At 43.8% G+C, this 26,823-nt stretch overlaps 1 protein-coding gene across 1 annotated transcript; it reads left to right on the top strand.

Moving 5' to 3' along the window:
- Window positions 1–26,823, top strand: ddx27 (DEAD (Asp-Glu-Ala-Asp) box polypeptide 27). Its single transcript, XM_065021932.1, is given in 22 exon segments — window positions 1–209; window positions 479–628; window positions 865–924; window positions 1,056–1,251; window positions 1,329–1,372; window positions 1,879–1,965; window positions 2,212–2,245; window positions 2,248–2,316; window positions 2,678–2,851; window positions 3,220–3,370; window positions 4,344–4,443; window positions 4,733–4,874; window positions 6,177–6,330; window positions 6,774–6,855; window positions 7,616–7,793; window positions 10,923–11,050; window positions 20,600–20,638; window positions 20,641–20,681; window positions 24,221–24,453; window positions 25,718–25,814; window positions 25,919–25,996; window positions 26,351–26,823. Coding segments are annotated over 22 exon segments (2,340 nt in total). The 5' UTR covers window positions 1–122; the 3' UTR covers window positions 26,367–26,823.

The raw sequence follows: 26,823 nt of genomic DNA, 5'->3' as shown, positions 1-26,823 counted from the left end.
ATTTTGGTACGTACACGTGTTGGAACAGGCATCGATTCAACTGGTTAACACCGGCTATCTAGCATTGGGTAGCCGAATCACTGTTTTCCTTGGAAATAAAGCTAGTTAACACGAACGGAACCATGCTATCAGATTTGGACCTGGTCGGGACAATTCAGGACCATGACGATGTGCCCGAGGAGCCTGATTCAGAGTCTGAAGACGAAGATGTAAGTTTGGAAACAAGCGTGCCAGACAGTCAGTTATACTGATCAAAGTGGCTAGCTAGCTGGGTATCTCACGTTAGTAACCTGCGTGTTAGTTTTGCTATTGCATTTAGGCAATCATTCACTAGCTAGTTAATTTCTTCCAGGACAGAAGTGTCACTGTATAAGAAAAATAAATTAGACCCTGATTAACTTTCTGGTGTGTTTCTCTTGAAAGTTAATGTGTTACAATAGCAGACATTGTGTTTCATCCCTCCACTCTGTGCTAAAAGGAACAGCCAATAGTACTCAACAAGAAGAAAAAAGCGTTGAAGGGCCATGGCGCTGGGGACTTCAGCGCTGACTTTGAGTTTGGAGAGAGGGATGGACTCTACAGCGAGGACTGGGCTATGGCAGATGTGATGGCACAGCTGAAGAAGAGGGTAGGTTGCAAGTCTAAGAGTATGCAATTTGGCAAAGCCTGGTTATCAGTCTTGTGCTTCAGCCAGCTCCTTTGTTACTTTTTTTGTAGCAAACAGAACTGTCAAATTAGTTGGCCTAAGCGGAGACAGGCTGACATCCAGGCGACTTGCTGATTCAACTCAAAAAGACTGAACTACTGTTACTGAGTCTGCGCCAAATCATACAACACTGAACTAAATGTGTTCTTGTGCTGCAGAAAGCCCCCACCACCTTGGATGAAAAGATTGAGAAAGTACGCAAGAAGCGCAAAACAGAGGTAAGATGTCCTGTAGTTTGAAAAGTTGTTGTACTATGGAACCTGCAGACAATACACATTACATTTCCTATGATGACTGCTTCAGTGTTTGTCAATAAGGGCACGTTCCCTTTCCTTCAATGTCTATATAGGAGAAGGCAAAGACGACAGAAAAACCAGAGATTCCCTCAGAGGAAGATGACGATGAGGAGGAGGAGGAGGAGGAGGAAGAAGATGAGAAACCTGATATAGCTGAAGATGGGGCTGAGGTATCCAATGACGAAGACCAGAGTGGTGATGATGGGGAGGAGTTTACATCAGGGGATGAAGAGGTTCTCACCAAAGCAGGTGGGTAGAGCTTGAAGCATTGTTTTACTTTCGGTATTGACACTCAGTAACTTTTAAACTTGGTTTTACTCTCACAGATACGGTGAGGGACAAAGGCAGAAAGAAGACAAAGGCAGAAGAGGTGAGCGTTGAACAGATAGCTTGTAAGAAATACTTTTGAGTTTCCCACATTTATACTGTAGAGGGATTAACCGTGGGACTATTTCTATTGCTTGGACCCTGATTAACCGTGGGACTGTTTCTATTGCTTGGACCCTGATTAACCGTGGGACTGTTTCTATTGCTAGGACCCTGATTAACCGTGGGACTGTTTCTATTGCTTGATTAACCGTGGGACTATTTCTAGGACCCTGATTAACCCTGATTAACCGTGGGACTATTTCTATTGCTAGGACCCTGATTAACCGTGGGACTGTTTCTATTGCTAGGACCCTGATTAACCGTGGGACTGTTTCTATTGCTAGGACCCTGATTAACCGTGGGACTGTTTCTATTGCTAGGACGCTGATTAACCGTGGGACTGTTTCTATTGCTAGGACCCTGATTAACCTTGGAACTATTTATATTGCTTGGACCCTGCTATTGTTGCTATAATAGCCATATGGTTTACTCATTCTCTACCTACAGCCTCAAGAGGCCTTCTTTGAAGACGCCTCAAACTATGACGACAAACTCATGTTTCCCGACATGAACCTCTCCAGGCCTATTCTTAAGGTGGGTCACGTTCACTTGGAAATCTGTTAGAAAATGAAATTATACCAAGGTTTGCTTTGGGTGTGTTCACCCAAAGCAGAGCAGTAGTCCTGCATGTGTTTGACTCAGACTATAGTTGAATAAAAAAACAAATATACCACTCTGTAATGAAAGTTTCAGCTAAATGTCAGTTGAATGTGTAATTTATGACTGTATTGGCCAGAAATGGAGAAGTCAGACAAGTTATTTCACAATTTGTGTCCTCAGGCTATCACTGCTATGGGCTTCAAGCAGCCCACTCCCATCAGAAGGCCTGTGTACCTGTGGGGCTTCTGGGCAAAGACATCTGTGCCTGCGCTGCTACCGGCACCGGTAAAGGAGATGTGACAGGACACACACTCACTCACACACAGATAGGCACACACGCAGCGCAAGTGTCCATAACATCATCAGATCTTTACTGCATTAACGACAGCAGTTACAACGTGTGTGTTATTTTATGTTAGTAGATTGCCATGTTTTGGCACAGAGTTGCAGCTCTCCAGTTTGCTCCCTGCAGGCGCACACGCTCACACACACCATATTTACAATGGTATTGTGAAAAAGTCCATCGGTTAAACCTTCCTCTTGCACACACACCCCTCTTTCTCCTTCCTTTTCTCTCTTTCTCTCTCCCTTTCCTCTCTTTCTTCGGCCCTCCTGTCCTTCCTCCTCTTCCTCCCTCTTCTTCTAGGTAAGACGGCAGCGTTCATGCTCCCTGTGCTGGAGCGTCTCATCTACAAGCCCAAACAGACTGCAGTGACCCGTGTGCTAGTCCTGGTGCCCACGCGTGAGCTGGGCATCCAGGTGCATGCCGTGGCCCGCCAGCTGGCCCAGTTCACAAGCATCACCACCTGCCTGGCCGTGGGTGAGTGAGAGAACCCGACCACTTGATCCAAAATGGCCCACGGGTTTAGAGCCATATGGCCGACGTCCGTGATCTCGTCTCTGGTAGTTTGAAGCTGCTTGGCAACAGTTGTGCAGCTGCCATTCTATTCTGCTCCCCCCAGACCATAATAGTTGGCTGTTCGGTGCTAATTAATCGTGGATTTGTTTAATATACTTTTCGGTTTACTCCAGGGCGTTATTCAACTGGAGATTTTGTCATACATAAGTTGTGAATGCAAATATTTAGTTGCATTGGAATATAACCAATGAATGTGTGATGTATTGATGTAAAGAGAAAGGGTCAAGAGTCATGGCGTCTTTTTCTGTGTGTGTGTGGATGCCTTGTAGGGGGTCTGGACCTCAAATCCCAGGAGGTGGCATTGCGGATGGGCCCTGATGTCCTGATCGCAACGCCAGGTCGACTGATTGACCACCTGCACAACACGCCCTCTTTTGAGCTCAGCCAGATTGAGATCCTCATCCTGGACGAGGCTGACCGGTAAGAAGGTTATAGGCTGATCCATCCATAGGAATGAATGAGACGCAGTTTTCATTTGTTGGTCTAGTTAATGCATTCGGAAAGTATTCAAACCCCTTGACTCCTTCCACATTTTTTTTAACATTACATCCTTATTCTAAAATGGATGAAATTGTTTTTCCCCTCATCAATCTACACACAATACCCATAATGACAAAGCAAACAGTTTTTTTAAAAATAAAATTTAAAAAATGAAATATCACATTTACGTTAGTATTTTGCCTCTTTACTCAGTACTTTACTCAGCAACTTTGGCAGCGATTACCGCCTTGAGTCTTCTTGGGTATGTCGCTAGAAGCTTGGAACACCTGTATTTGGCGAGTTTCTCCCATTCTTTTCTGCAGATCCTCTCCAGCTCTGTCAGTTTGGATGGGGAGCTCAATTTTGTGTCTCATACCAAAGGGTCTGAGTATTTATGTAAATAAGACGTATTTTTTTAATTTAAATTTGAAAACATTTCTAAATCTGTTTTTGCCTTGTCATTATGGTATTGTGTATAGATTTAAGCTTTTTTTATTTTTTTAATCAATTTTAGAATAAGGCTGCTATGTAATAAAATGCGTAACAAGGGGTCTGAATACTTTCCGAATGCACTATGACCAAACCCCATACGTCTGGACCATCTCACCACAGATACAGTATTGAGAAGGCCTATCATTTACAGGCTGTATACATTTTCAACATAGGATAGTTATAAAAATTTTACACAGCAATTCAGGGTCGTATTCATCAGTAGGCACCAAATGGACGAAAACAAACTAAAACGGGGAGTGACCTGGACTTGTCTGGTAAACAGTCATTTTCATTTTTTGTTGCTAAACTTTTAAAAATGTTTTCCGTTGTGTGCCCTAATGAATACGGCCCAGATTTCACAGATTTATATATATTGTATATTGTCATTTCCGTGCATCATAAATGTTTCCTTAAATTGCAGGATGCTGGACGAGTACTTTGAGGAGCAGATGAAGGAGATCATCAGGATGTGTGCCTACCAGAGACAGACCATGCTCTTCTCTGCCACAATGAGCGAAGAGGTGAGGACACAACCTGATTCCTTTATTATCCCATTGGTCACCAAACATAGGTCTAGGATAGATACAGGCTGTGTTCCCAGCTCCGCTCTTACCCACCCGATTCCACTTGTCATCATCTTGATGATTGGCTGATAAATTGAGTCATGTGTTAGTGTCTGGTCATGGTTTGTGTTGACACATACTGCTTATTATTCCATTCTCATCACTATGGCTTTGTTTTCCATTCCTTTTCTGTGCCTTTTATTGAAATAGTGTTCACTCACTCACACTCTCTTTTTCTCCTCTCCAGGTGAAAGACTTGGCGTCGGTCTCTCTGAAGCAGCCGGTTCGTATCTTTGTGAACAGTAACACAGACGTGGCGCCCTACCTCAGACAGGAGTTTGTCAGGATCCGACCAGCCAGGGAAGGAGACAGGGAGGCTATTGTGGCCGGTGAGTGGTCTGGACAACTATCACAGTCCATTTGTTCTGTATATTGTAAAGTATAGTACGACATGTAGCGGAACGGTCACTGTGAAGTACAGTACGACATGTAGCGGAATGTTCACTGTGAAGTACAGTACGACATGTAGCGGAATGTTCACTGTGAAGTATAGTACGACATGTAGCGGAACGTTCACTGTGAAGTATAGTACGTTCACTCACTGTGAAGTATAGTACGACATATAGCGGAACGGTCACTGTGAAGTACAGTACGACATGTAGCGGAATGTTCACTGTGAAGTATAGTACGACATGAAGCGGAACGGTCACTGTGAAGTATAGTACGACATATAGCGGAACGGTCACTGTGAAGTACAGTACGACATGTAGCGGAATGTTCACTGTGAAGTATAGTACGACATGTAGCGGAATGTTCACTGTGAAGTATAGTACGACATATAGCGGAACGGTCACTGTGAAGTATAGTACGACATATAGCGGAACGGTCACTGTGAAGTATAGTACGACATGTAGCGGAACGGTCACTGTGAAGTATAGTACGACATGTAGCGGAATGTTCACTGTGAAGTATAGTACGACATGTAGCGGAACGTTCACTGTGAAGTATAGTACGACATATAGCGGAACGGTCACTGTGAAGTATAGTACGACATATAGCGGAACGGTCACTGTGAAGTACAGTACGACATGTAGCGGAATGTTCACTGTGAAGTATAGTACGACATGTAGCGGAACGGTCACTGTGAAGTATAGTACGACATATAGCGCAACGGTCACTGTGAAGTATAGTACGACATGTAGCGGAACGGTCACTGGTCACTGTGAACTGTATATAGTACGACATGTAGCGGAACGGTCACTGTGAAGTATAGTACGACATGTAGCGGAACGTTCACTGTGAAGTATAGTACGACATGTAGCGGAACGGTCACTGTGAAGTATAGTACGACATGTAGCGGAACGGTCACTGTGAAGTATAGTACGACATGTAGCGGAACGGTCACTGTGAAGTATTTTACGACATGTAGCGGAACGTTCACTGTGAAGTACAGTACGACATGTAGCGGAACGGTCACTGTGAAGTATAGTACGACATGTAGCGGAAAGGTCACTGTGAAGTACAGTACGACATATAGCGGAACGGTCACTGTGAAGTACAGTACGACATATAGCGGAACGGTCACTGTAAAGTATAGTGCTTTTCGATTTCTCTTCCAATCTGGTGAATAACTGTGTGTGTGTTGTCTCCTGTGTTTGTCTTTTGTGTTGTCTCCTGGGTCTGTGTCTCAGCTCTGCTGACACGGACCTTCCAGGACCACGTGATGCTGTTCACCCAGACCAAGAAGCAAGCCCACCGGATGCACATCCTCCTGGGCCTGATGGGGCTGAAGGTGGGAGAGCTGCATGGGAACCTGTCCCAGACCCAGAGACTGGAGAGCCTCAGGTACCTAGACTCGTAGTCTAACAGAGCCCAGCTGTACGGTACTGACCCGGTTACACACCATAGTTGCTGGAACGGTGCTGTACAGGACAATGTGAAAGGGAACTATCTGAGCCAGCACAGTAGGATTTGGGTCGGGCCTACAGTGTGAATCAGACTTATTTAAAGTAGTCACAGGTATAGTGTATACCCAGCCATCACCATGCCTTGACACATCTTCAGACAAAGTCGAGTATGCAAGTACCCTGTGACTCACAATACAGTAGCTGGATTGATCTGTTCATAAGAACAGAGATGAGCAGAATGAAGATGACAGTATTGAATTGAGATGCATTAAAATCCAAACCAGGTTTATGTAACATGGATTAAATATTGTATTGCGTATCCATCATAGTAAATTGTTTCTTGCGTATCCATCATAGTAAATAGTTTGTATCTCATAATAGGCGGTTCAAAGATGAACAGATTGACATCCTTGTGGCCACAGACGTTGCGGCTAGAGGTCTGGATATCGATGGAGTCAAGACGGTAAGGGCTCTCTGTAAAGTGTTTGTGCTAGGAAGATATGTTTCTAAAAAAAATGCCTTACAAGAACACTTGACATTATTGCTTTCATCACTGATTAGTTTGTTTTTGTCACAGATTATTTGGAAATATCATGATTTCACAAGTGTGCACTTCTTACGAAGTTCAGAAGAGGGGACATTTAGCCCAAAGACTTGCAGAAACTTGCAGAAAGGAGGGTGGAGCTACCGCCCTGCAGAGAGGGGGGGGGTGGAGCTACCGCCCTGCAGAGAGGGGGTGGAGCTACCGCCCTGCAGAGAGGGGGTGGAGCTACCGCCCTGCAGAGAGGGGGTGGAGCTACCGCCCTGCAGAGAGGGGGTGGAGCTACCGCCCTGCAGAGAGGGGGTGGAGCTACCGCCCTGCAGAGAGGGGCTACCGCCCTGGAGCTACCGCCCTGCAGAGGGGTGGAGCTACCGCCCTGCAGAGGGGGGGTGGAGCTACCGCCCTGCAGAGAGGGGTGGAGCTACCGCCTGCAGAGAGGGGGTGGAGCTACCGCCCTGCAGAGAGGGGGGTGGAGCTACCGCCCTGCAGAGAGGGGGGGGGGGGTGGAGCTACCTCCCTGAACTCAATCGATTAGCTGGCAGAAGACTAGTAGTTAGAGTTTATATCAAAACTGGCCTTCACTGTAGAAATGAACCCATTCTCCTCAGCTGGTCACCATGTCCAAGAAGCCATTTTCTTATTATTGAGATGCACCCACTAACGTCCTCGTTCTCCTCCCCAGGTGATTAACTTCACCATGCCCAACACAGTGAAGCACTACGTTCACAGGGTGGGTCGCACGGCCCGTGCCGGCAAGGTCGGTCGCTCTGTGTCCCTGGTGGGCGAGACTGAGAGGAAGATGCTAAAGGACATCGTCAGGAAGGCCAAGACCCCTGTGAAGGCCCGCGTCCTGCCACAAGGTAAAAGCTCAATACCACGACCCTGTTGAAATACTGCAGAAATACATCCTTTCTTCCTCCTGTTTGGATCGGTGTTAGCCAGGATATCACCCCCTTACTTTTACCAATCCAACCAATTCATATCGCCAATTACTTCAAGGAAGGATTCATTTCTAAAATATTCAAAAGTCTATTTCAATTGGTATCATCTGGGTAAATGAAGAAATAAAACGTCATATCTTTGGTGTGCTTACCACTCATTCAACATACTGTGTGTTGTTCATTTCAAGGAAGAGTCTAGTCCACCAAAATTATACATTTTGTTAACCTCTTCAGTCGACCCTCTACTTTTTTGAACATTCTGTTAAAAATCGCGCAACATTTCAGCGCCCTGCTACTCATGCCAGGAATATAGTATATGCATTTGCTTAGTCTGTGTGGATAGAAAACACTCAGACGTTTAAAAAACTGGTTAAATCACTGCTGTGGCTTTACCAGAACGGCATTTACATCGAAAAGCACAGGAAAAACTGATCACTGAAAATGGGGAAAATATATCCATGCGCTACTTGAACCCATTGATAAACGTGAACCACAATTAATTGACTGAGGTTGCAGTACCTACAGCTTCCACAGGGTGTCTAGAGTCTTGTCATTTCCCTTCAAGTTTTTTCTTGGTCAAACACATACAGGACACCGTATCTAATCCGGTCTAGGACCGGATATTTTCGTTGAGTTTCTAGCCGGACATTTTTCCAGACGGACAGCTAATGATCTTTACATCGCCTCCTGATGAATTTTATCGCTTATTAACGTTTACTAATACCTAAAGTTGCATTACAAACGTATTTCAAGTGTTTTGTGAAAGTTTATCGTCGACTTTTTGAATTTTAAAAAATGACGTTACGTTTTGAAACAATGTTTTTTTCGTTTATCACACAGTCTACATATAACGATATCTAGGCTTTATATGGACCGATTTAATCGAAATAAAGACCCAAATAGTGTTTATGGGACATCTAGGAGTGCCAACAAAGAAGATGGTGAAAGGTAATGAATGTTTTCTATTTTATTGTGCGGTTTGTGTAACGCCGAAATGCTAATTATTTTGTTTACGTCCCCTGTGGGTCTTTTGGGGTGTTGCATGCTATCAGATAATAGCTTCTCATGCTTTCGCCGAAAAGCATTTTAAAAATCTGACTTGTTGCCTGGATTCACAACGAGTGTAGCTTTAATTCGATACCCTGCATGTGTATTTTAATGAACTTTTGAGTTTTAACTAATACTATTAGCATTTAGCGTAGCGCATTTGCATTTCCAGAGCTCTAGTTGGGACGCAAGCGTCCCGGGTAGAAGCAACAGGTTAAATGATTTTATAAAATTTCATGGCCACTAGGTAAATGGTGTTAAGTTCTGAACAAACTGAGTAAAAACTAAAACAGACAACTAGAAAAAAGCTCAAACCAAGTTTATTCACCCACTGGGTCGTACAGCTGCAACGTCAAGGCATGATTACACAAGCACATATATTTATAACCTTCTGATAGGCGTCGTCAACTCCTTACACATCTAGACAACCAATACATCTCTGTTTCTAGGCATGAATTGAATTGGTTCCTCTCACCGGTGTACTCATAGCCCTGCCTGTTACATTCCACGCCCATGAAGGTTTTAGTATGTGTGAGAGAGTACTGCAGAAGGAGAGGCATTGTGGTGGGCCTCTCAGGCCCCTCTCTGAAAAGGTTTTAGTATGTGTGAGAGAGTACTGCAGAAGGAGAGGCATTGTGGTGGGCCTCTCAGGCCCCTCTCTGAAAAGGTTTTAGTATGTGTGAGAGAGTACTGCAGAAGGAGAGGCATTGTGGTGGGCCTCTCAGGCCCCTCTCTGAAAAGGCTTTAGTATGTGTGAGAGAGTACTGCAGAAGGAGAGGCATTGTGGTGGGCCTCTCAGGCCCCTCTCTGAAAAGGCTTCTTCTCACTTCATCTATTGATTTGACTTCGAGACGCATTCCTCACTCCTCCTTCAGAGGTGATGTTATTTGTCACATGCGCCGAATACAAGAGGTGTAGACCTGACCGTAAAATGCTTACTTAAAAGCTCTTATTAACCAACAATGCAGTTTAAGAAAGAGTTAAGAAAATATTTACTAAATATACTAAAGTTTTAAAAAATTAACACAAGAAAATTAAATAACAATAATGAGGCTATATACAGTGGTTACTGGTACCGAGTCAATGTGTGGAGGTACAGGTCAGTCAAGGAAATTTGTAGGTAGGGGTAAAGTGACTGCATAGATAATAAGCAGCAAGTAGCAGCAGTGCAATGGGGTGCCATTTTATGAATTGTAAGCCTGGGAGTAGATGCTGTTGAGGAGCCTTTTAGACCTAGACTTGGCGCTCCGGTACTGCTTGCTGTGCGGTAGCAGAGCGAACAGCCTATGACTTGGGTGACTGGAGTCATTGACAATTTTTTGGGGCCTTTCTCTGACACAGCCTAGTATATAGGTCCTGGATGGCAGGAAGCTTGGTCCCAGTGATGTACTGGGCTGTTCGCACTACCCTCTGTAGCGCCTTGTGGTCAGATGCCGAGCAGTTGCCGACCCAGGCGGTGATGCAACCCCCCCTCTAAGCCTCTACCCCCAGGCTTACAATTCATCAAATGGCCCCCCATTGCACTGCTGCTACTTGCTGCTTATTATCTATGCAGTCACTTTACCCCTACCTACAAATTTCCTTGACTGACCTGTACCTCCACACATGCCTCTTGATGGTGCAGCTGTAGAACCTTTTGAGGATCTGAGGACCCATGCCAAATCTTTTCTGCCTCCTGAGGGGGAAAGGTGTTGTTGTTCACGACTGTCTTGGTGTGTTTGGACCATAATAATTTGTTGTTGTTGATGTGGACACCAATGAACTTGAAACTCTCCGGCTCCACTGCAGCCCTGTCGATGATAATGGGGGCCTGTTTGGCCCACCTTTTTCCTGTAGTCCACAATCATCTATTTTGTCTTGCGCACATTGAGGGAGAGGTTGTTGTCCTGACACCACACTGCCAGTTCTCTGATCTCCTCCCTATAGGCTGTCTCATTGTCGTCGGTGATCAGGCCTACAACTTTTCTCTCCTGATTGATTCTGATGTTTTCTCTCCTCCAGAGGTGATTCTGAAGTTCAGAGACCTGATTGAGAAGCTGGAGAAGGACGTGTACGCCGTGATGCGTTTGGAGAGAGAGGAGAGGGCCATGTCTCACTCGGAGGCTCAGGTAAAAAGCTGCATATTGTGTGTGTGCTAGTGTATTCCTATGCTCATGTGTGTATGTGTGGGTGCTAGTGTATTCCTATGCTCATGTGTGTATGTGTGGGTGCTAGTGTATTCCTATGTTCATGTGTGTATGTGTGGGTGCTAGTGTATTCCTATGCTCATGTGTGTATTTGTGTGTGCTAGTGTATTCCTATGCTCATGTGTGTATTTGTGTGTGCTAGTGTATTCCTATGCTCATGTGTGTATTTGTGTGTGCTAGTGTATTCCTATGCTCATGTGTGTATTTGTGTGTGCTAGTGTATTCCTATGCTCATGTGTGTATGTGTGGGTGCTAGTGTATTCCTATGCTCATGTGTGTATGTGTGGGTGCTAGTGTATTCCTATGCTCATGTGTGTATGTGTGGGTGCTAGTGTATTCCTATCCTCGTGTGTATGTGTGGGTACTAGTGTATTCCTATCCTCATGTGTGTATGTGTGGGTACTAGTGTATTCCTATGCTCATGTGTGTATGTGTGGGTGCTAGTGTATTCCTATGCTCATGTGTGTATGTGTGGGTACTAGTGTATTCCTATCCTCATGTGTGTATGTGTGGGTACTAGTGTATTCATATGCTCATGTGTGTGTGTACTAGTGTATTCCTATGCTCATGTGTGTGTGTGTGCTAGTGTATTCCTATCCTCATGTGTGTATGTGTGGGTACTAGTGTATTCCTATGCTCATGTGTGTATGTGTGGGTGCTAGTGTATTCCTATCCTCATGTGTGGGTACTAGTGTATTCCTATGCTCATGTGTGTATGTGTGGGTGCTAGTGTATTCCTATGCTCATGTGTGTATGTGTGGGTGCTAGTGTATTCCTATGCTCATGTGTGTATGTGTGGGTGCTAGTGTATTCCTATCCTCATGTGTGTATGTGTGGGTGCTAGTGTATTCCTATCCTCATGTGTGTATGTGTGGGTACTAGTGTATTCCTATCCTCATGTGTGTATGTGTGGGTACTAGTGTATTCCTATGCTCATGTGTGTGTGTATGTGTGTGTGCTAGTGTATTCCTATGCTCATGTGTGTATGTGTGGGTGCTAGTGTATTCCTATGCGCATGTGTGTATGTGTGGGTGCTAGTGTATTCCTATGCTCATGTGTGTATGTGTGGGTACTAGTGTATTCCTATCCTCATGTGTGTATGTGTGGGTACTAGTGTATTCATATGCTCATGTGTGTGTGTGCTAGTGTATTCCTATGCTCATGTGTGTGTGTGTGCTAGTGTATTCCTATCCTCATGTGTGTATGTGTGGGTACTAGTGTATTCCTATGCTCATGTGTGTATGTGTGGGTGCTAGTGTATTCCTATCCTCATGTGTGGGTACTAGTGTATTCCTATCCTCATGTGTGTATGTGTGGGTACTAGTGTATTCCTATCCTCATGTGTGTATGTGTGGGTACTAGTGTATTCCTATCCTCATGTGTGTATGTGTGGGTACTAGTGTATTCCTATCCTCATGTGTGTATGTGTGGGTACTAGTGTATTCCTATCCTCATGTGTGGTACTAGTGTATTCCTATGCTCATGTGTGTATGTGTGGGTGCTAGTGTATTCCTATGCTCATGTGTGTATGTGTGGGTACTAGTGTATTCCTATGCTCATGTGTGTATGTGTGGGTGCTAGTGTATTCCTATGCGCATGTGTGTATGTGTGGGTGCTAGTGTATTCCTATGCTCATGTGTGTATGTGTGGGTACTAGTGTATTCCTATCCTCATGTGTGTATGTGTGGGTACTAGTGTATTCCTATCCTCATGTGTGGGTACTAGTGTATTCCTATGCTCATGTGTGTATGTCTGGGTGCTAGTGTATTCCTATGCTCATGTGTATTCCTATGCTCATGTGTGTATGTGTGGGTGCTAGTGTATTCCTATGCGCATGTGTGTATGTGTGGGTGCTAGTGTATTCCTATGCTCATGTGTGTATGTGTGGGTACTAGTGTATTCCTATCCTCATGTGTGTATGTGTGGGTACTAGTGTATTCATATGCTCATGTGTGTGTGTGCTAGTGTATTCCTATGCTCGTGTGTGTGTGCTAGTGTATTCCTATCCTCATGTGTGTATGTGTGGGTACTAGTGTATTCCTATGCTCATGTGTGTATGTGTGGGTGCTAGTGTATTCCTATCCTCATGTGTGGGTACTAGTGTATTCCTATGCTCATGTGTGTATGTGTGGGTGCTAGTGTATTCCTATCCTCATGTGTGTATGTGTGGGTACTAGTGTATTCCTATCCTCATGTGTGTATGTGTGGGTACTAGTGTATTCCTATCCTCATGTGTGGGTACTAGTGTATTCCTATGCTCATGTGTGTATGTGTGTGCTAGTGTATTCCTATGCTCATGTGTGTATGTGTGGGTGCTAGTGTATTCCTATCCTCATGTGTGTATGTGTGGGTACTAGTGTATTCCTATCCTCATGTGTGGGTACTAGTGTATTCCTATGTCATGTGTGTATGTGTGGGTACTAGTGTATTCCTATCCTCATGTGTGGGTGTGGTGCTAGTGTATTCCTATGCTCATGTGTGTATGTGTGGGTGCTAGTGTATTCCTATGCTCATGTGTGTATGTGTGGGTGCTAGTGTATTCCTATGCTCATGTGTGTATGTGTGGGTGCTAGTGTATTCCTATCCTCATGTGTGTATGTGTGGGTACTAGTGTATTCCTATGCTCATGTGTGTATGTGTGGGTACTAGTGTATTCCTATCCCATGTGTGTATGTGTGGGTGCTAGTGTATTCCTATGCTGTGTGTGTATGTGTGGGTGCTAGTGTATTCCTATGCTCATGTGTGTATGTGTGGGTACTAGTGTATTCCTATGCTCATGTGTGTGTGCTAGTGTATTCCTATGCTCATGTGTGTATGTGTGGGTGCTAGTGTATTCCTATCCTCATGTGTGTATGTGTGGGTGCTAGTGTATTCCTATGCTCATGTGTGTATGTGTGTGGTGTGCTAGTGTATTCCTATGCTCATGTGTGTATGTGTGGTGCTAGTGTATTCCTATGCTCATGTGTGTATGTGTGGGTGCTAGTGTATTCCTATGCTCATGTGTGTGTGCTAGTGTATTCCTATGCCCATGTGTGTATGTGTGGGTGCTAGTGTATTCCTATGCTCATGTGTATTCCTATGCTCATGTGTGTGGTGCTAGTGTATTCCTATCCTCATGTGTGTATGTGTGGGTGCTAGTGTATTCCTATGCTCATGTGTGTGTGCTAGTGTATTCCTATGCCCATGTGTGTATGTGTGGGTGTACTAGTGTATTCCTATCCTCATGTGTGTATGTGTGGGTGCTAGTGTATTCCTATCCTCATGTGTGTATGTGTGGGTACTAGTGTATTCCTATGCTCATGTGTGTGTGCTAGTGTATTCCTATGCCCATGTGTGTATGTGTGGGTGCTAGTGTATTCCTATGCGCATGTGTGTATGTGTGGGTGCTAGTGTATTCCTATGCTCATGTGTGTATGTGTGGGTGCTAGTGTATTCCTATGCTCATGTGTGTATGTGTGGGTACTAGTGTATTCCTATCCTCATGTGTGTATGTGTGGGTACTAGTGTATTCCTATCCTCATGTGTGTATGTGTGGGTACTAGTGTATTCATATGCTCATGTGTGTGTGTGCTAGTGTATTCCTATGCTCGTGTGTGTGTGCTAGTGTATTCCTATCCTCATGTGTGTATGTGTGGGTACTAGTGTATTCCTATGCTCATGTGTGTATGTGTGGGTGCTAGTGTATTCCTATCCTCATGTGTGGGTACTAGTGTATTCCTATGCTCATGTGTGTATGTGTGGGTGCTAGTGTATTCCTATCCTCATGTGTGGGTACTAGTGTATTCCTATGCTCATGTGTGTATGTGTGGGTGCTAGTGTATTCCTATGCTCATGTGTGTATGTGTGGGTGCTAGTGTATTCCTATCCTCATGTGTGTATGTGTGGGTACTAGTGTATTCCTATGCTCATGTGTGTATGTGTGGGTGCTAGTGTATTCCTATCCTCATGTGTGGGTACTAGTGTATTCCTATGCTCATGTGTGTATGTGTGGGTGCTAGTGTATTCCTATGCTCATGTGTGTATGTGTGGGTGCTAGTGTATTCCTATCCTCATGTGTGTGTGCTAGTGTATTCCTATGCTCGTGTGTGTGCTAGTGTATTCCTATGCTCATGTGTGTATGTGTGGGTGCTAGTGTATTCCTATGCTCATGTGTGTATGTGTGGGTGCTAGTGTATTCCTATGCTCATGTGTGTATGTGTGGGTGCTAGTGTATTCCTATGCTCATGTGTGTGTGCTAGTTTATTCCTATGCTCATGTGTGTATGTGTGGGTGCTAGTGTATTCCTATGCTCATGTATGTGTGTGCTAGTGTATTCCTATCCTCATGTGTGTGTGCTAGTGTATTCCTATGCTCATGTGTGTATGTGTGGGTACTAGTGTATTCCTATCCTCATGTGTGTATGTGTGGGTGCTAGTGTATTCCTATGCTCATGTGTGTGTGCTAGTGTATTCCTATGCTCATGTGTGTGTGCTAGTTTATTCCTATGCTCATGTGTGTATGTGTGGGTGCTAGTGTATTCCTATGCTCATGTGTGTATGTGTGGGTATGTGTGGGTGCTAGTGTATTCCTATGCTGTGGGTGTGGGTACTAGTGTATTCCTATCCTCATGTGTGTGTGTGCTAGTGTATTCCTATGCTCATGTGTGTATGTGTGGGTACTAGTGTATTCCTATCCTCATGTGTGTATGTTAGTGTATTCCTATCCTCATGTGTGGGTACTAGTGTATTCCTATGCTCATGTGTGTATGTGTGGGTGCTAGTGTATTCCTATGCTCATGTGTGTATGTGTGGGTGCTAGTGTATTCCTATGCTCATGTGTGGGTGCTAGTGTATTCCTATGCTCATGTGTGTATGTGTGGGTACTAGTGTATTCCTATCCTCATGTGTGTATGTGTGGGTACTAGTGTATTCCTATCCTCATGTGTGGGTACTAGTGTATTCCTATGCTCATGTGTGTATGTGTGGGTGCTAGTGTATTCCTATGCTCATGTGTATTCCTATGCTCATGTGTGTATGTGTGGGTGCTAGTGTATTCCTATGCGCATGTGTGTATGTGTGGGTGCTAGTGTATTCCTATGCTCATGTGTGTATGTGTGGGTACTAGTGTATTCCTATCCTCATGTGTGTATGTGTGGGTACTAGTGTATTCATATGCTCATGTGTGTGTGTGCTAGTGTATTCCTATGCTCGTGTGTGTGTGCTAGTGTATTCCTATCCTCATGTGTGTATGTGTGGGTACTAGTGTATTCCTATGCTCATGTGTGTATGTGTGGGTGCTAGTGTATTCCTATCCTCATGTGTGGGTACTAGTGTATTCCTATGCTCATGTGTGTATGTGTGGGTGCTAGTGTATTCCTATCCTCATGTGTGTATGTGTGGGTACTAGTGTATTCCTATGCTCATGTGTGTATGTGTGGGTACTAGTGTATTCCTATCCTCATGTGTGGGTACTAGTGTATTCCTATCCTCATGTGTGTATGTGTGTGTGCTAGTGTATTCCTATCCTCATGTCTGTATGTGTGGGTGCTAGTGTATTCCTATGCTCATGTGTGTATGTGTGGGTGCTAGTGTATTCCTATGCTCATGTGTGTGTGCTAGTGTATTCCTATGCTCATGTGTGTATGTGTGGGTGCTAGTGTATTCCTATGCTCATGTGTGTATGTGTGGGTGCTAGTGTATTCCTATGCTCATGTGTGTATGTGTGGGTACTAGTGTATTCCTATGCTCATGTGTGTATGTGTGGGTGCTAGTGTATTCCTATGCGCATGTGTGTATGTGTGGGTGCTAGTGTATTCCTATGCTCATGTGTGTATGTGTGGGTACTAGTGTATTCCTATCCTCATGTGTGTATGTGTGGGTACTAGTGTATTCCTATCCTCATGTGTGGGTACTAGTGTATTCCTATGCTCATGTGTGTATGTGTGGGTGCTAGTGTATTCCTATGCTCATGTGTATTCCTATGCTCATGTGTGTATGTGTGGGTGCTAGTGTATTCCTATGCTCATGTGTGTATGTGTGGGTGCTAGTGTATTCCTATGCTCATGTGTGTATGTGTGGGTACTAGTGTATTCCTATCCTCATGTGTGTATGTGTGGGTACTAGTGTATTCATATGCTCATGTGTGTGTGTGCTAGTGTATTCCTATGCTCGTGTGTGTGTGCTAGTGTATTCCTATCCTCATGTGTGTATGTGTGGGTACTAGTGTATTCCTATGCTCATGTGTGTATGTGTGGGTGCTAGTGTATTCCTATCCTCATGTGTGGGTACTAGTGTATTCCTATGCTCATGTGTGTATGTGTGGGTGCTAGTGTATTCCTATGCTCATGTGTGTATGTGTGGGTGCTAGTGTATTCCTATCCTCATGTGTGTATGTGTGGGTACTAGTGTATTCCTATGCTCATGTGTGTATGTGTGGGTGCTAGTGTATTCCTATCCTCATGTGTGGGTACTAGTGTATTCCTATCCTCATGTGTGTATGTGTGGGTACTAGTGTATTCCTATCCTCATGTGTGTATGTGTGGGTACTAGTGTATTCCTATCCTCATGTGTGGGTACTAGTGTATTCCTATCCTCATGTGTGTATGTGTGGGTACTAGTGTATTCCTATCCTCATGTGTGGTACTAGTGTATTCCTATGCTCATGTGTGTATGTGTGGGTGCTAGTGTATTCCTATGCTCATGTGTGTATGTGTGGGTACTAGTGTATTCCTATCCTCATGTGTGTATGTGTGGGTACTAGTGTATTCCTATCCTCATGTGTGTATGTGTGGGTACTAGTGTATTCATATGCTCATGTGTGTGTGTGCTAGTGTATTCCTATGCTCGTGTGTGTGTGCTAGTGTATTCCTATGCTCGTGTGTGTGTGCTAGTGTATTCCTATCCTCATGTGTGTATGTGTGGGTACTAGTGTATTCCTATGCTCATGTGTGTATGTGTGGGTGCTAGTGTATTCCTATCCTCATGTGTGGGTACTAGTGTATTCCTATGCTCATGTGTGTATGTGTGGGTGCTAGTGTATTCCTATGCTCATGTGTGGGTACTAGTGTATTCCTATGCTCATGTGTGTATGTGTGGGTACTAGTGTATTCCTATCCTCATGTGTGTATGTGTGGGTACTAGTGTATTCCTATCCTCATGTGTGGGTACTAGTGTATTCCTATCCTCATGTGTGTATGTGTGGGTACTAGTGTATTCCTATCCTCATGTGTGGTACTAGTGTATTCCTATGCTCATGTGTGTATGTGTGGGTGCTAGTGTATTCCTATGCTCATGTGTGTATGTGTGGGTGCTAGTGTATTCCTATGCTCATGTGTGTATGTGTGGGTACTAGTGTATTCCTATCCTCATGTGTGTATGTGTGGGTACTAGTGTATTCCTATCCTCATGTGTGGGTACTAGTGTATTCCTATGCTCATGTGTGTATGTGTGGGTGCTAGTGTATTCCTATGCTCATGTGTGTATGTGTGGGTGCTAGTGTATTCCTATGCTCATGTGTGTGTGCTAGTGTATTCCTATGCTCATGTGTGTATGTGTGGGTGCTAGTGTATTCCTATGCGCATGTGTGTATGTGTGGGTGCTAGTGTATTCCTATGCTCATGTGTGTATGTGTGGGTACTAGTGTATTCCTATGCTCATGTGTGTGTGCTAGTGTATTCCTATGCTCATGTGTGTATGTGTGGGTGCTAGTGTATTCCTATGCGCATGTGTGTATGTGTGGGTGCTAGTGTATTCCTATGCTCATGTGTGTATGTGTGGGTACTAGTGTATTCCTATCCTCATGTGTGTATGTGTGGGTACTAGTGTATTCCTATCCTCATGTGTGGTACTAGTGTATTCCTATGCTCATGTGTGTATGTGTGGGTGCTAGTGTATTCCTATGCTCATGTGTGTATGTGTGGGTGCTAGTGTATTCCTATGCTCATGTGTGTGCTAGTGTATTCCTATGCCCATGTGTGTATGTGTGGGTGCTAGTGTATTCCTATGCTCATGTGTGTATGTGTGGGTGCTAGTGTATTCCTATGCTCATGTGTGTATGTGTGGGTACTAGTGTATTCCTATGCTCATGTGTGTGTGCTAGTGTATTCCTATGCTCATGTGTGTATGTGTGGGTGCTAGTGTATTCCTATGCGCATGTGTGTATGTGTGGGTGCTAGTGTATTCCTATGCTCATGTGTGTATGTGTGGGTACTAGTGTATTCCTATCCTCATGTGTGTATGTGTGGGTACTAGTGTATTCCTATCCTCATGTGTGTATGTGTGGGTACTAGTGTATTCCTATCCTCGTGTGTATGTGTGGGTACTAGTGTATTCATATGCTCATGTGTGGTGTGTGCTAGTGTATTCCTATGCTCATGTGTGTATGTGTGGGTGCTGTATTCCTATGCTCATGTGTGTATGTGTGGGTGCTAGTGTATTCCTATGCTCATGTGTGTATGTGTGGGTGCTAGTGTATTCCTATCCTCATGTGTGGGTACTAGTGTATTCCTATGCTCATGTGTGTATGTGTGGGTGCTAGTGTATTCCTATCCTCATGTGTGTGTGCTAGTGTATTCCTATGCTCATGTGTGTATGTGTGGGTGCTAGTGTATTCCTATGCTCATGTGTGTGTGCTAGTGTATTCCTATGCTCATGTGTGTATGTGTGGGTGCTAGTGTATTCCTATGCTCATGTATGTGTGTGCTAGTGTATTCCTATCCTCATGTGTGTGTGCTAGTGTATTCCTATGCTCATGTGTGTATGTGTGGGTACTAGTGTATTCCTATCCTCATGTGTGTATGTGTGGGTGCTAGTGTATTCCTATGCTCATGTGTGTGTGCTAGTTTATTCCTATGCTCATGTGTGTATGTGTGGGTGCTAGTGTATTCCTATGCTCATGTATGTGTGTGCTAGTGTATTCCTATCCTCATGTGGGTGCTAGTGTATTCCTATGCTCATGTGTGTATGTGTGGGTGCTAGTGTATTCCTATCCTCATGTGTGTATGTGCTAGTGTATTCCTATGCTCATGTGTGTATGTGTGGGTGCTAGTGTATTCCTATGCTCATGTGTGTGTGCTAGTGTATTCCTATGCTCATGTGTGTATGTGTGGGTGCTAGTGTATTCCTATGCTCATGTGTGTGTGCTAGTGTATTCCTATGCTCATGTGTGTATGTGTGGGTGCTAGTGTATTCCTATCCTCATGTGTGTGTGCTGTGTATTCCTATGCTCATGTGTGTATGTGTGGGTGCTAGTGTATTCCTATCCTCATGTGTGTGTGCTAGTGTATTCCTATGCTCATGTGTGTATGTGTGGGTGCTAGTGTATTCCTATGCTCATGTGTGTATGTGTGGGTGCTAGTGTATTCCTATGCTCATGTGTGTATGTGTGGGTGCTAGTGTATTCCTATGCTCATGTGTGTGTGTGGGTGCTAGTGTATTCCTATGCTCATGTGTGTATGTGTGGGTACTAGTGTATTCCTATGCTCATGTGCACGTGTCATGATCAGTGTGGTGCTAGTGGCTGGCACAGAACGCAGACGAGACGGATCCCCAGAGGGTACGTGGTTCCAAACGCACGACGAGCGCAAAAAAGACCGCATGTGAGTATCACAGACCAACACGAATTACAGGCCTGCTAGTCCGTATTCCTACGTTCCTCACTACTGCTAGGTGGGTCTTCCTATCCCAGTATGCCCTTAGATGTGAAACTACAGAAAGTGCATTACCATGGACATATCTTCTCACTGCAACCAATGCACATGAACTCAACTACAGCTCATCTAAAACAGGCCCTGTATGACCCAGCTAGGGTCAGAACTTTGTATGTAAATGAAAATGAGCCTTTTGGGGCCAACTGTCTGTTAGCTGATGTAATTGTTTTCATTGATCTGCTTGTGAGCATTGTAAAGTGGGCATATGACCCCTAAAAGCACAGGGACAATTCCTATGCTCATCTGCATCATTCAGTGTTTAACCCTTTCACCCTTGTCTGCCAGTGATCAAAGCTCTGGAGCTACTTTAACCTTTCACCCTGCTCATGTGTGTATGTGTGGGGCTAGTGTATTCATCCTCATGTGTGTTATCGGTATGTGTGCTCCTTTTCTGTGTACGACTATTTGTTTTCCTTGATCTTCTGTCTTTTGTGTCTGTGCACTGAAAAATAATAGTGAATTCACCATGTAGGGCTCATATGTCAGTATGTCAAGGCCCGCTAGTGTACATCCGCCCATGAAGTTTTTTATGGCCCCTGGGATGATCTTGATTTATTATTAGAACCTCATGTGTGGGCTAGTGTATTCCTATGCTCATTTCCCACAATGCAAAGGTGACGTGCTAGTGTATTCCTAATGCTTTATGTGTGCAGTGTCAGCATCACAGTAAAATTAACTTTCAGATACCTCATCAAAAATGGCAAAACGGAAGGTGGATACTGAGAACCGTGGTTTCAAACAAGGTGGGAGTCCTATGTTCTGTGTGTAGCTGGAAAACTGTGTGTCTTCTGTGCTCAGAAAGTGTGTGGGGTGCTGAAAGAGTATAATCTGAGACGACATTATGCTCACGTGTGAATATGGACATGGAACAAAGGCTACAAAAGGCAGAGGAATTCCCTCAAATCTCATGACAGGCTCTGTTCAAAAAGCCAAATCACAAGGCCAGGCTGCTGTCAAGGCCAGTTTTATTTTGGCAGAAGAGATCGCTAAATCAGCCCGGCCATTTACTAGGGGATTTCATCAAAAACTGCATGATTAAAGTTTGCTAGTGTTTCCCAGAAAAAGGCAACTCATGTGTGTGAGTCTGAGCAGAAACACCATTGCCGAGAGAGTAGACCAGTTGTCCATCAATCTGAGCAGCTTGTGAAAAAGGGCTAGATTTTATTGCATATTCCTTGGCTGTGGATGAGAGCACCGACATTTCTGACATTGCCCAGTTGTCAATTTTCATCCGCTAGTGGACTCCAATAAGCGTGACAGAGGAGTTTTTGGTTTATTCCTATGCTGGCACAACTACGGGGCATGATTTGTATGAAGAGGTGTCAAGATGTGTAAATGAGATGGAGCTGCCTTGGGAAAAACTAGTGGGTTTCCCGACGGAGCACCTGCGATGTGTGGACACAGGAGCGGACTGGTACTAGTGGGAAAAGATGCAAGAGGAAAACGCTCAGGTGAGCTGACAGCTTATCATTGTATGTCATACACCAGGAAGCGTTGTGCGGTAAAGCCTTGAAAATGGAGCATGTAATGAGCATCATCACGCGCATGTTAACTTTATCAGAGCCAAGGTTTGAATCACCGCCAGTTCAAGGCATTTCTGACGGAGTTAGAAACGGAGCATGTGATTTGCCTTATCACACAGAGGTGCGATGGCTAAGCCAGGAAAGGTGCTTCAAAGATGTTTCGAGCTGCTGAGGAGATTTGTCTGTTCTTGGACAGCAAAGGGAAAGACACAACACAACTCCGAGACGAAATGTTTCTGTGTAAATGGCTTTCTGTGTGACATTACGAGTCATCTGAATGCAATAAACTTGCAGCTGCAGGTCGGGATCGTGTCATCTCTGATATGTACAGTACAGTGAAGGCATTTAAAACCAAACTGACTCTGTGGGAGACCCAGATGGGAAAGAAAATTTGAGCCACTTTCCCAGCTGCCAGACCATGAAAGAGAAGCTCTCTACCAGTGCGTTCCCGAGCACACAGTTGGCTGATAAAATAGGTATGCTTGCCGCTGACTTTCGACTCGATTTGCTGACTTTGAAGCACAAAAAGCAGGTTGGAACTGCTTCCTAACCCATTTGCTGTTGACGTGGAAACTCACAGAAACCTCCAAATGGAGTTGATTGACTCAATGCAATGATGCACTGAGGGCAAAATATGCGGCTCATCTAAAACAGTTCGCCCGTTTCCTCCCGCACAATGCCCCAGCTAGGGCTGCTCAAACGTTGTCTATGTTTGGCAGCAATACCTGAAAACTGTTTTCTTTGATGAACCAACTCACACAGAAGTCGACTTACTGCTGAACACCTCCACTCAATTCTGTTTCTTCAGCTGAGCCTTACCCCGCATTGATGAACTTGTGGAAAAGATGGGACACCACCAAGATCACCCTCAAAAACAAGTGAACATTACTGTGCAATCACATATTTAGAGTTTTACTCATTCAAGTTTAAAAGTTAAAATTTAATATTTGTTTTCTGCAGTTATTCAAACAAAGTGTTGTTTTTGATTAATAGATTTTTGCACTTTATTTTTGTATTTCAATCCAATTATATTTTAAAAATATTTCAGTTGAGTGGATGATAGAAAATTGCTATTATTGTTTTTTCTTTGAGTGATCAAAGCTCTAGCCCACTTTTGCTAAAATTTCAAATATTCTACTGATGGTGACCTTGAATACCGGTTTCTTTCATTTAATGTTCATGTTAGGGGATATTTATATAAAGGAAATTTGTCTTTTGTGTCTGTTGAAAATTCAAGATCAAGGAGGAGCCATAAGAAAATATTGCTTTATTTATCTGATCATATTGTAATATATTTGTTAGGTTTTCAGTAGGTTCAATTAGGTTCACTAGACTATATGTTTCATTTAAAAATTTTCAATGAACATTCGAACAGTCCGGCCCTCGTCTTGTAGCTGATTTTTTTATTTGGCCCTCCGTCCATTTGACTTTGACACCCCTGATGTAGGGTGTTTCCACTCAGGAATCTTGATTTGATCATTTTCATATTTTATAGCATCAAAACCATTACATTTGACAGATCTTCTATGTATGACCTCTTTTCACTAAATATTATATTGAACTAGTTCTAAACCCATGAGGCATGCTGTAAGTCCAACTCAGGCTAGCTTCTTTTTCTGCAATCATTCTTTGTAGTTCTCCGGGTCTACATCTGTCCATATAATCTGAGCTTTATAACTTTGACCATACATTTAAAACTAGTGAGATCTTTTCTTCCCCTAGTTTTCACCACTGAAATTAAATGAACTATGGTGACATTTGTGTTGTGAATGACCACATATCCCTATCATGTCTATGTAACTTGAAATACATGGTCATATACATGTTAAGTACAGGATATCATGTATCAGGGTTGAGGTAAATTTTTTGGAATAGGAAATTCGGTTAACTTCCTGAATTTCTATGATTTGACCCCAACCCTGTTGCGTACACACATTATTCATCATATTTTTTGTCAAGTGCTATTCTGGTTAGCTATCTCTTTCCAGTCACTGTTTTCTCTCTGTGTTCTTCTCAGTCTGAGGATAGAGCAGAGTTTGAGGTCCTCAAGTCCCAGATGTACGCTGAGCGATCAGCCAAGAGGGACCGGAAACCCAAACGAGCCAGAGCCATGCCAGAGGACGAGCCTGTCCAGAAAGGTGGGACTCATATTCTATAAAGAACTGGGCACATTCACAAAAAGTGCTGATCAGATTAGATCAGAATGAATTGGATCATAATGAAGAATGAATAATGTTACATGGACAGGGGGTGGGGGGCCTGATCCTAGATCAGCACTCTGACACTGAGACCCTTTATGAATGCAGGCCCTGGTCTTTCATTTTCTATGCTCCCAAGTGGCTTGTAAGACTTCCACGGCCACCACTATCATCCTGATGTGGACATGAACCAGAAGAAGCACTTTGGTGTTTCATATCTGATTGCAGTGTGCAGGCTCACCTCTTCCTGTTTTATCCAGCAGTGAACAAAATGCAATTGTTCATATTTTTTTGTGTGTGAAGCAGTTTATTTTTATTTTTTTGCTGCATGCGTTGGAACCCTTGTTTCAGGTTCTGTGTGGTTTCTTAAGATGTATAAAACAGTTTACAAGGTGCCCCTCCTTACAACTGTTAGGTCAATTCACCTCTGTTCTCCAGCCCCATACTACCCTGCTGGCTGCATAAATACTGGGTCCTACAACATAACGAAATGCAGGGTCCTACAACATAACGAAATGCAGGGTCCTACAACATAACGAAATGCAGGGTCCTACAACATAACGAAATGCAGGGTCCTACAACATAACGAAATGCAGGGTCCTACAACATAACGAAATGCAGGGTCCTACAACATAACGAAATGCAGGGTCCTACAACATAACGAAATGCAGGGTCCTACAACATAACGAAATGCAGGGTCCTACAACATAACGAAATACTGGATCCTACAACATAACGAAATGCAGGGTCCTACAACATAACGAAATACTGGATCCTACAACATAACTAAATACTGGATCCTACAACATAACTAAATATGGGCCTCCCGAGTGGCGCAGCGGTCTCAGGCACTCCATCGCAGTGCTTGAGGCGTCACTACAGACCCTAGTTCGATCCCAGGATGTGTCTCAACCTGCTGTGACCGTGAGACCCATGAGGCGCCGCACAATTGGCCCAGCGTTAGGGGAGGGTTTGGCTGGCTGTGATGTCCTTGTCCCATCAAGCTCTAGCAACTACTTTTGGCGGGCCGGGGGCATGCATGCATAACTAAATGCGGGGTCCTACCACATAACTAAATGCGGGGTCCTACAACATAACTAAATGCGGGGTCCTACCACATAACTAAATGCGGGGTCCTACTACATAACTAAATGCGGGGTCCTACAACACAACTCATGGATTGTCTGTTTTTCTTTGCGTTTAGGTGCGAAACAGAAAGCTGGTAAACCAGCCAAGAAGTCTGTATTTGACAAAGAACTTACAAACACCAGTAAGAAAGCACTCAAGCAGTACAGAGCTGGGTAAGTGTCTTTCCTAAATGTAGTTAATACCTGTAACTGCATTGAAACATTGACAACCACACAGGAAATCTGTCTGTATGTAATGTCTTTTATTTCACCCTCAGACCCTCCTTTGAGGATAAGAAGAGGCTTGGAATTCCAACGAACAAGAAAGGAGGCGGTGGCTTCAAGTCCAAGGCCAAGTAAGTGATGTCATATTTAGTGGATTCCTCTTCAACGTAGTCTGGTGGATATTGCCCTATCATCTTACAATGGCTCATGTTTATCCAAGCTTTTCTGTCGTTTTTTTGCAATGACACTTAATTTTGAAATATTACCAGTAGTATGATAAGTACAACCGTGACCCGTCATTATGACCAATGAATGTTTCCAGCTTTTGGTGTTTCCGAGGAGGGGCAGGTGTTTGAGCCACTGTTCAAATGACCATAACAGCTGCTCCAATGCCATCTCCATGTGTACTGTGCCATAGAAATGTAATTCATGAATTATTTTTCTATGCACTTTAATAATGTTTTGATACGCTGGTTCTGTTTCAGGTTTAGGAGAAAGTAAGAGCTGCCTTGATGGGGAAAATGACAAGATATGCAATTTGGATGGATGGATTCACCTCCAGTGCGTCTTTTGTTTTGAGTGTCTGTCTTCCTAAATCAGTGCTTTCCCACTTTTCAGTGGGGGCATAATGGAAATAGACTGGAAAGGTTTTGGCTGAAATCATTTCATTAGCCTCAGATTGCACTCTGCGTCCTCTTAGTTTTTATATGTCAGGCCTACACACACGCAAACAAACCATACCGTGGTTTTATGTAACCTGTTGTGGCTTCACTTAAAAATATGTAATGCTGAGAAACATATGTTCTTTTGAAGATAATAAAAGTTGAATATGTATTATTCTGAGCGATGGGTTTTTCATGAGTCTCGGATGGCCATGGTCCTTGCAGTAGTGAAATCCATGTAGGGATTATGTTGGTTTTTGTTGAAATAGTGTGTCAATAAAGATACAAAATGGTGA

Source organism: Oncorhynchus nerka, linkage group LG2 (genome assembly GCF_034236695.1).
Source record: "Oncorhynchus nerka isolate Pitt River linkage group LG2, Oner_Uvic_2.0, whole genome shotgun sequence".
Taxonomy (NCBI): domain Eukaryota; kingdom Metazoa; phylum Chordata; class Actinopteri; order Salmoniformes; family Salmonidae; genus Oncorhynchus; species Oncorhynchus nerka.
The sequence above is the reverse complement of the archived record's forward strand: the minus strand, read 5'-3'. Positions and strand labels throughout refer to the sequence as shown.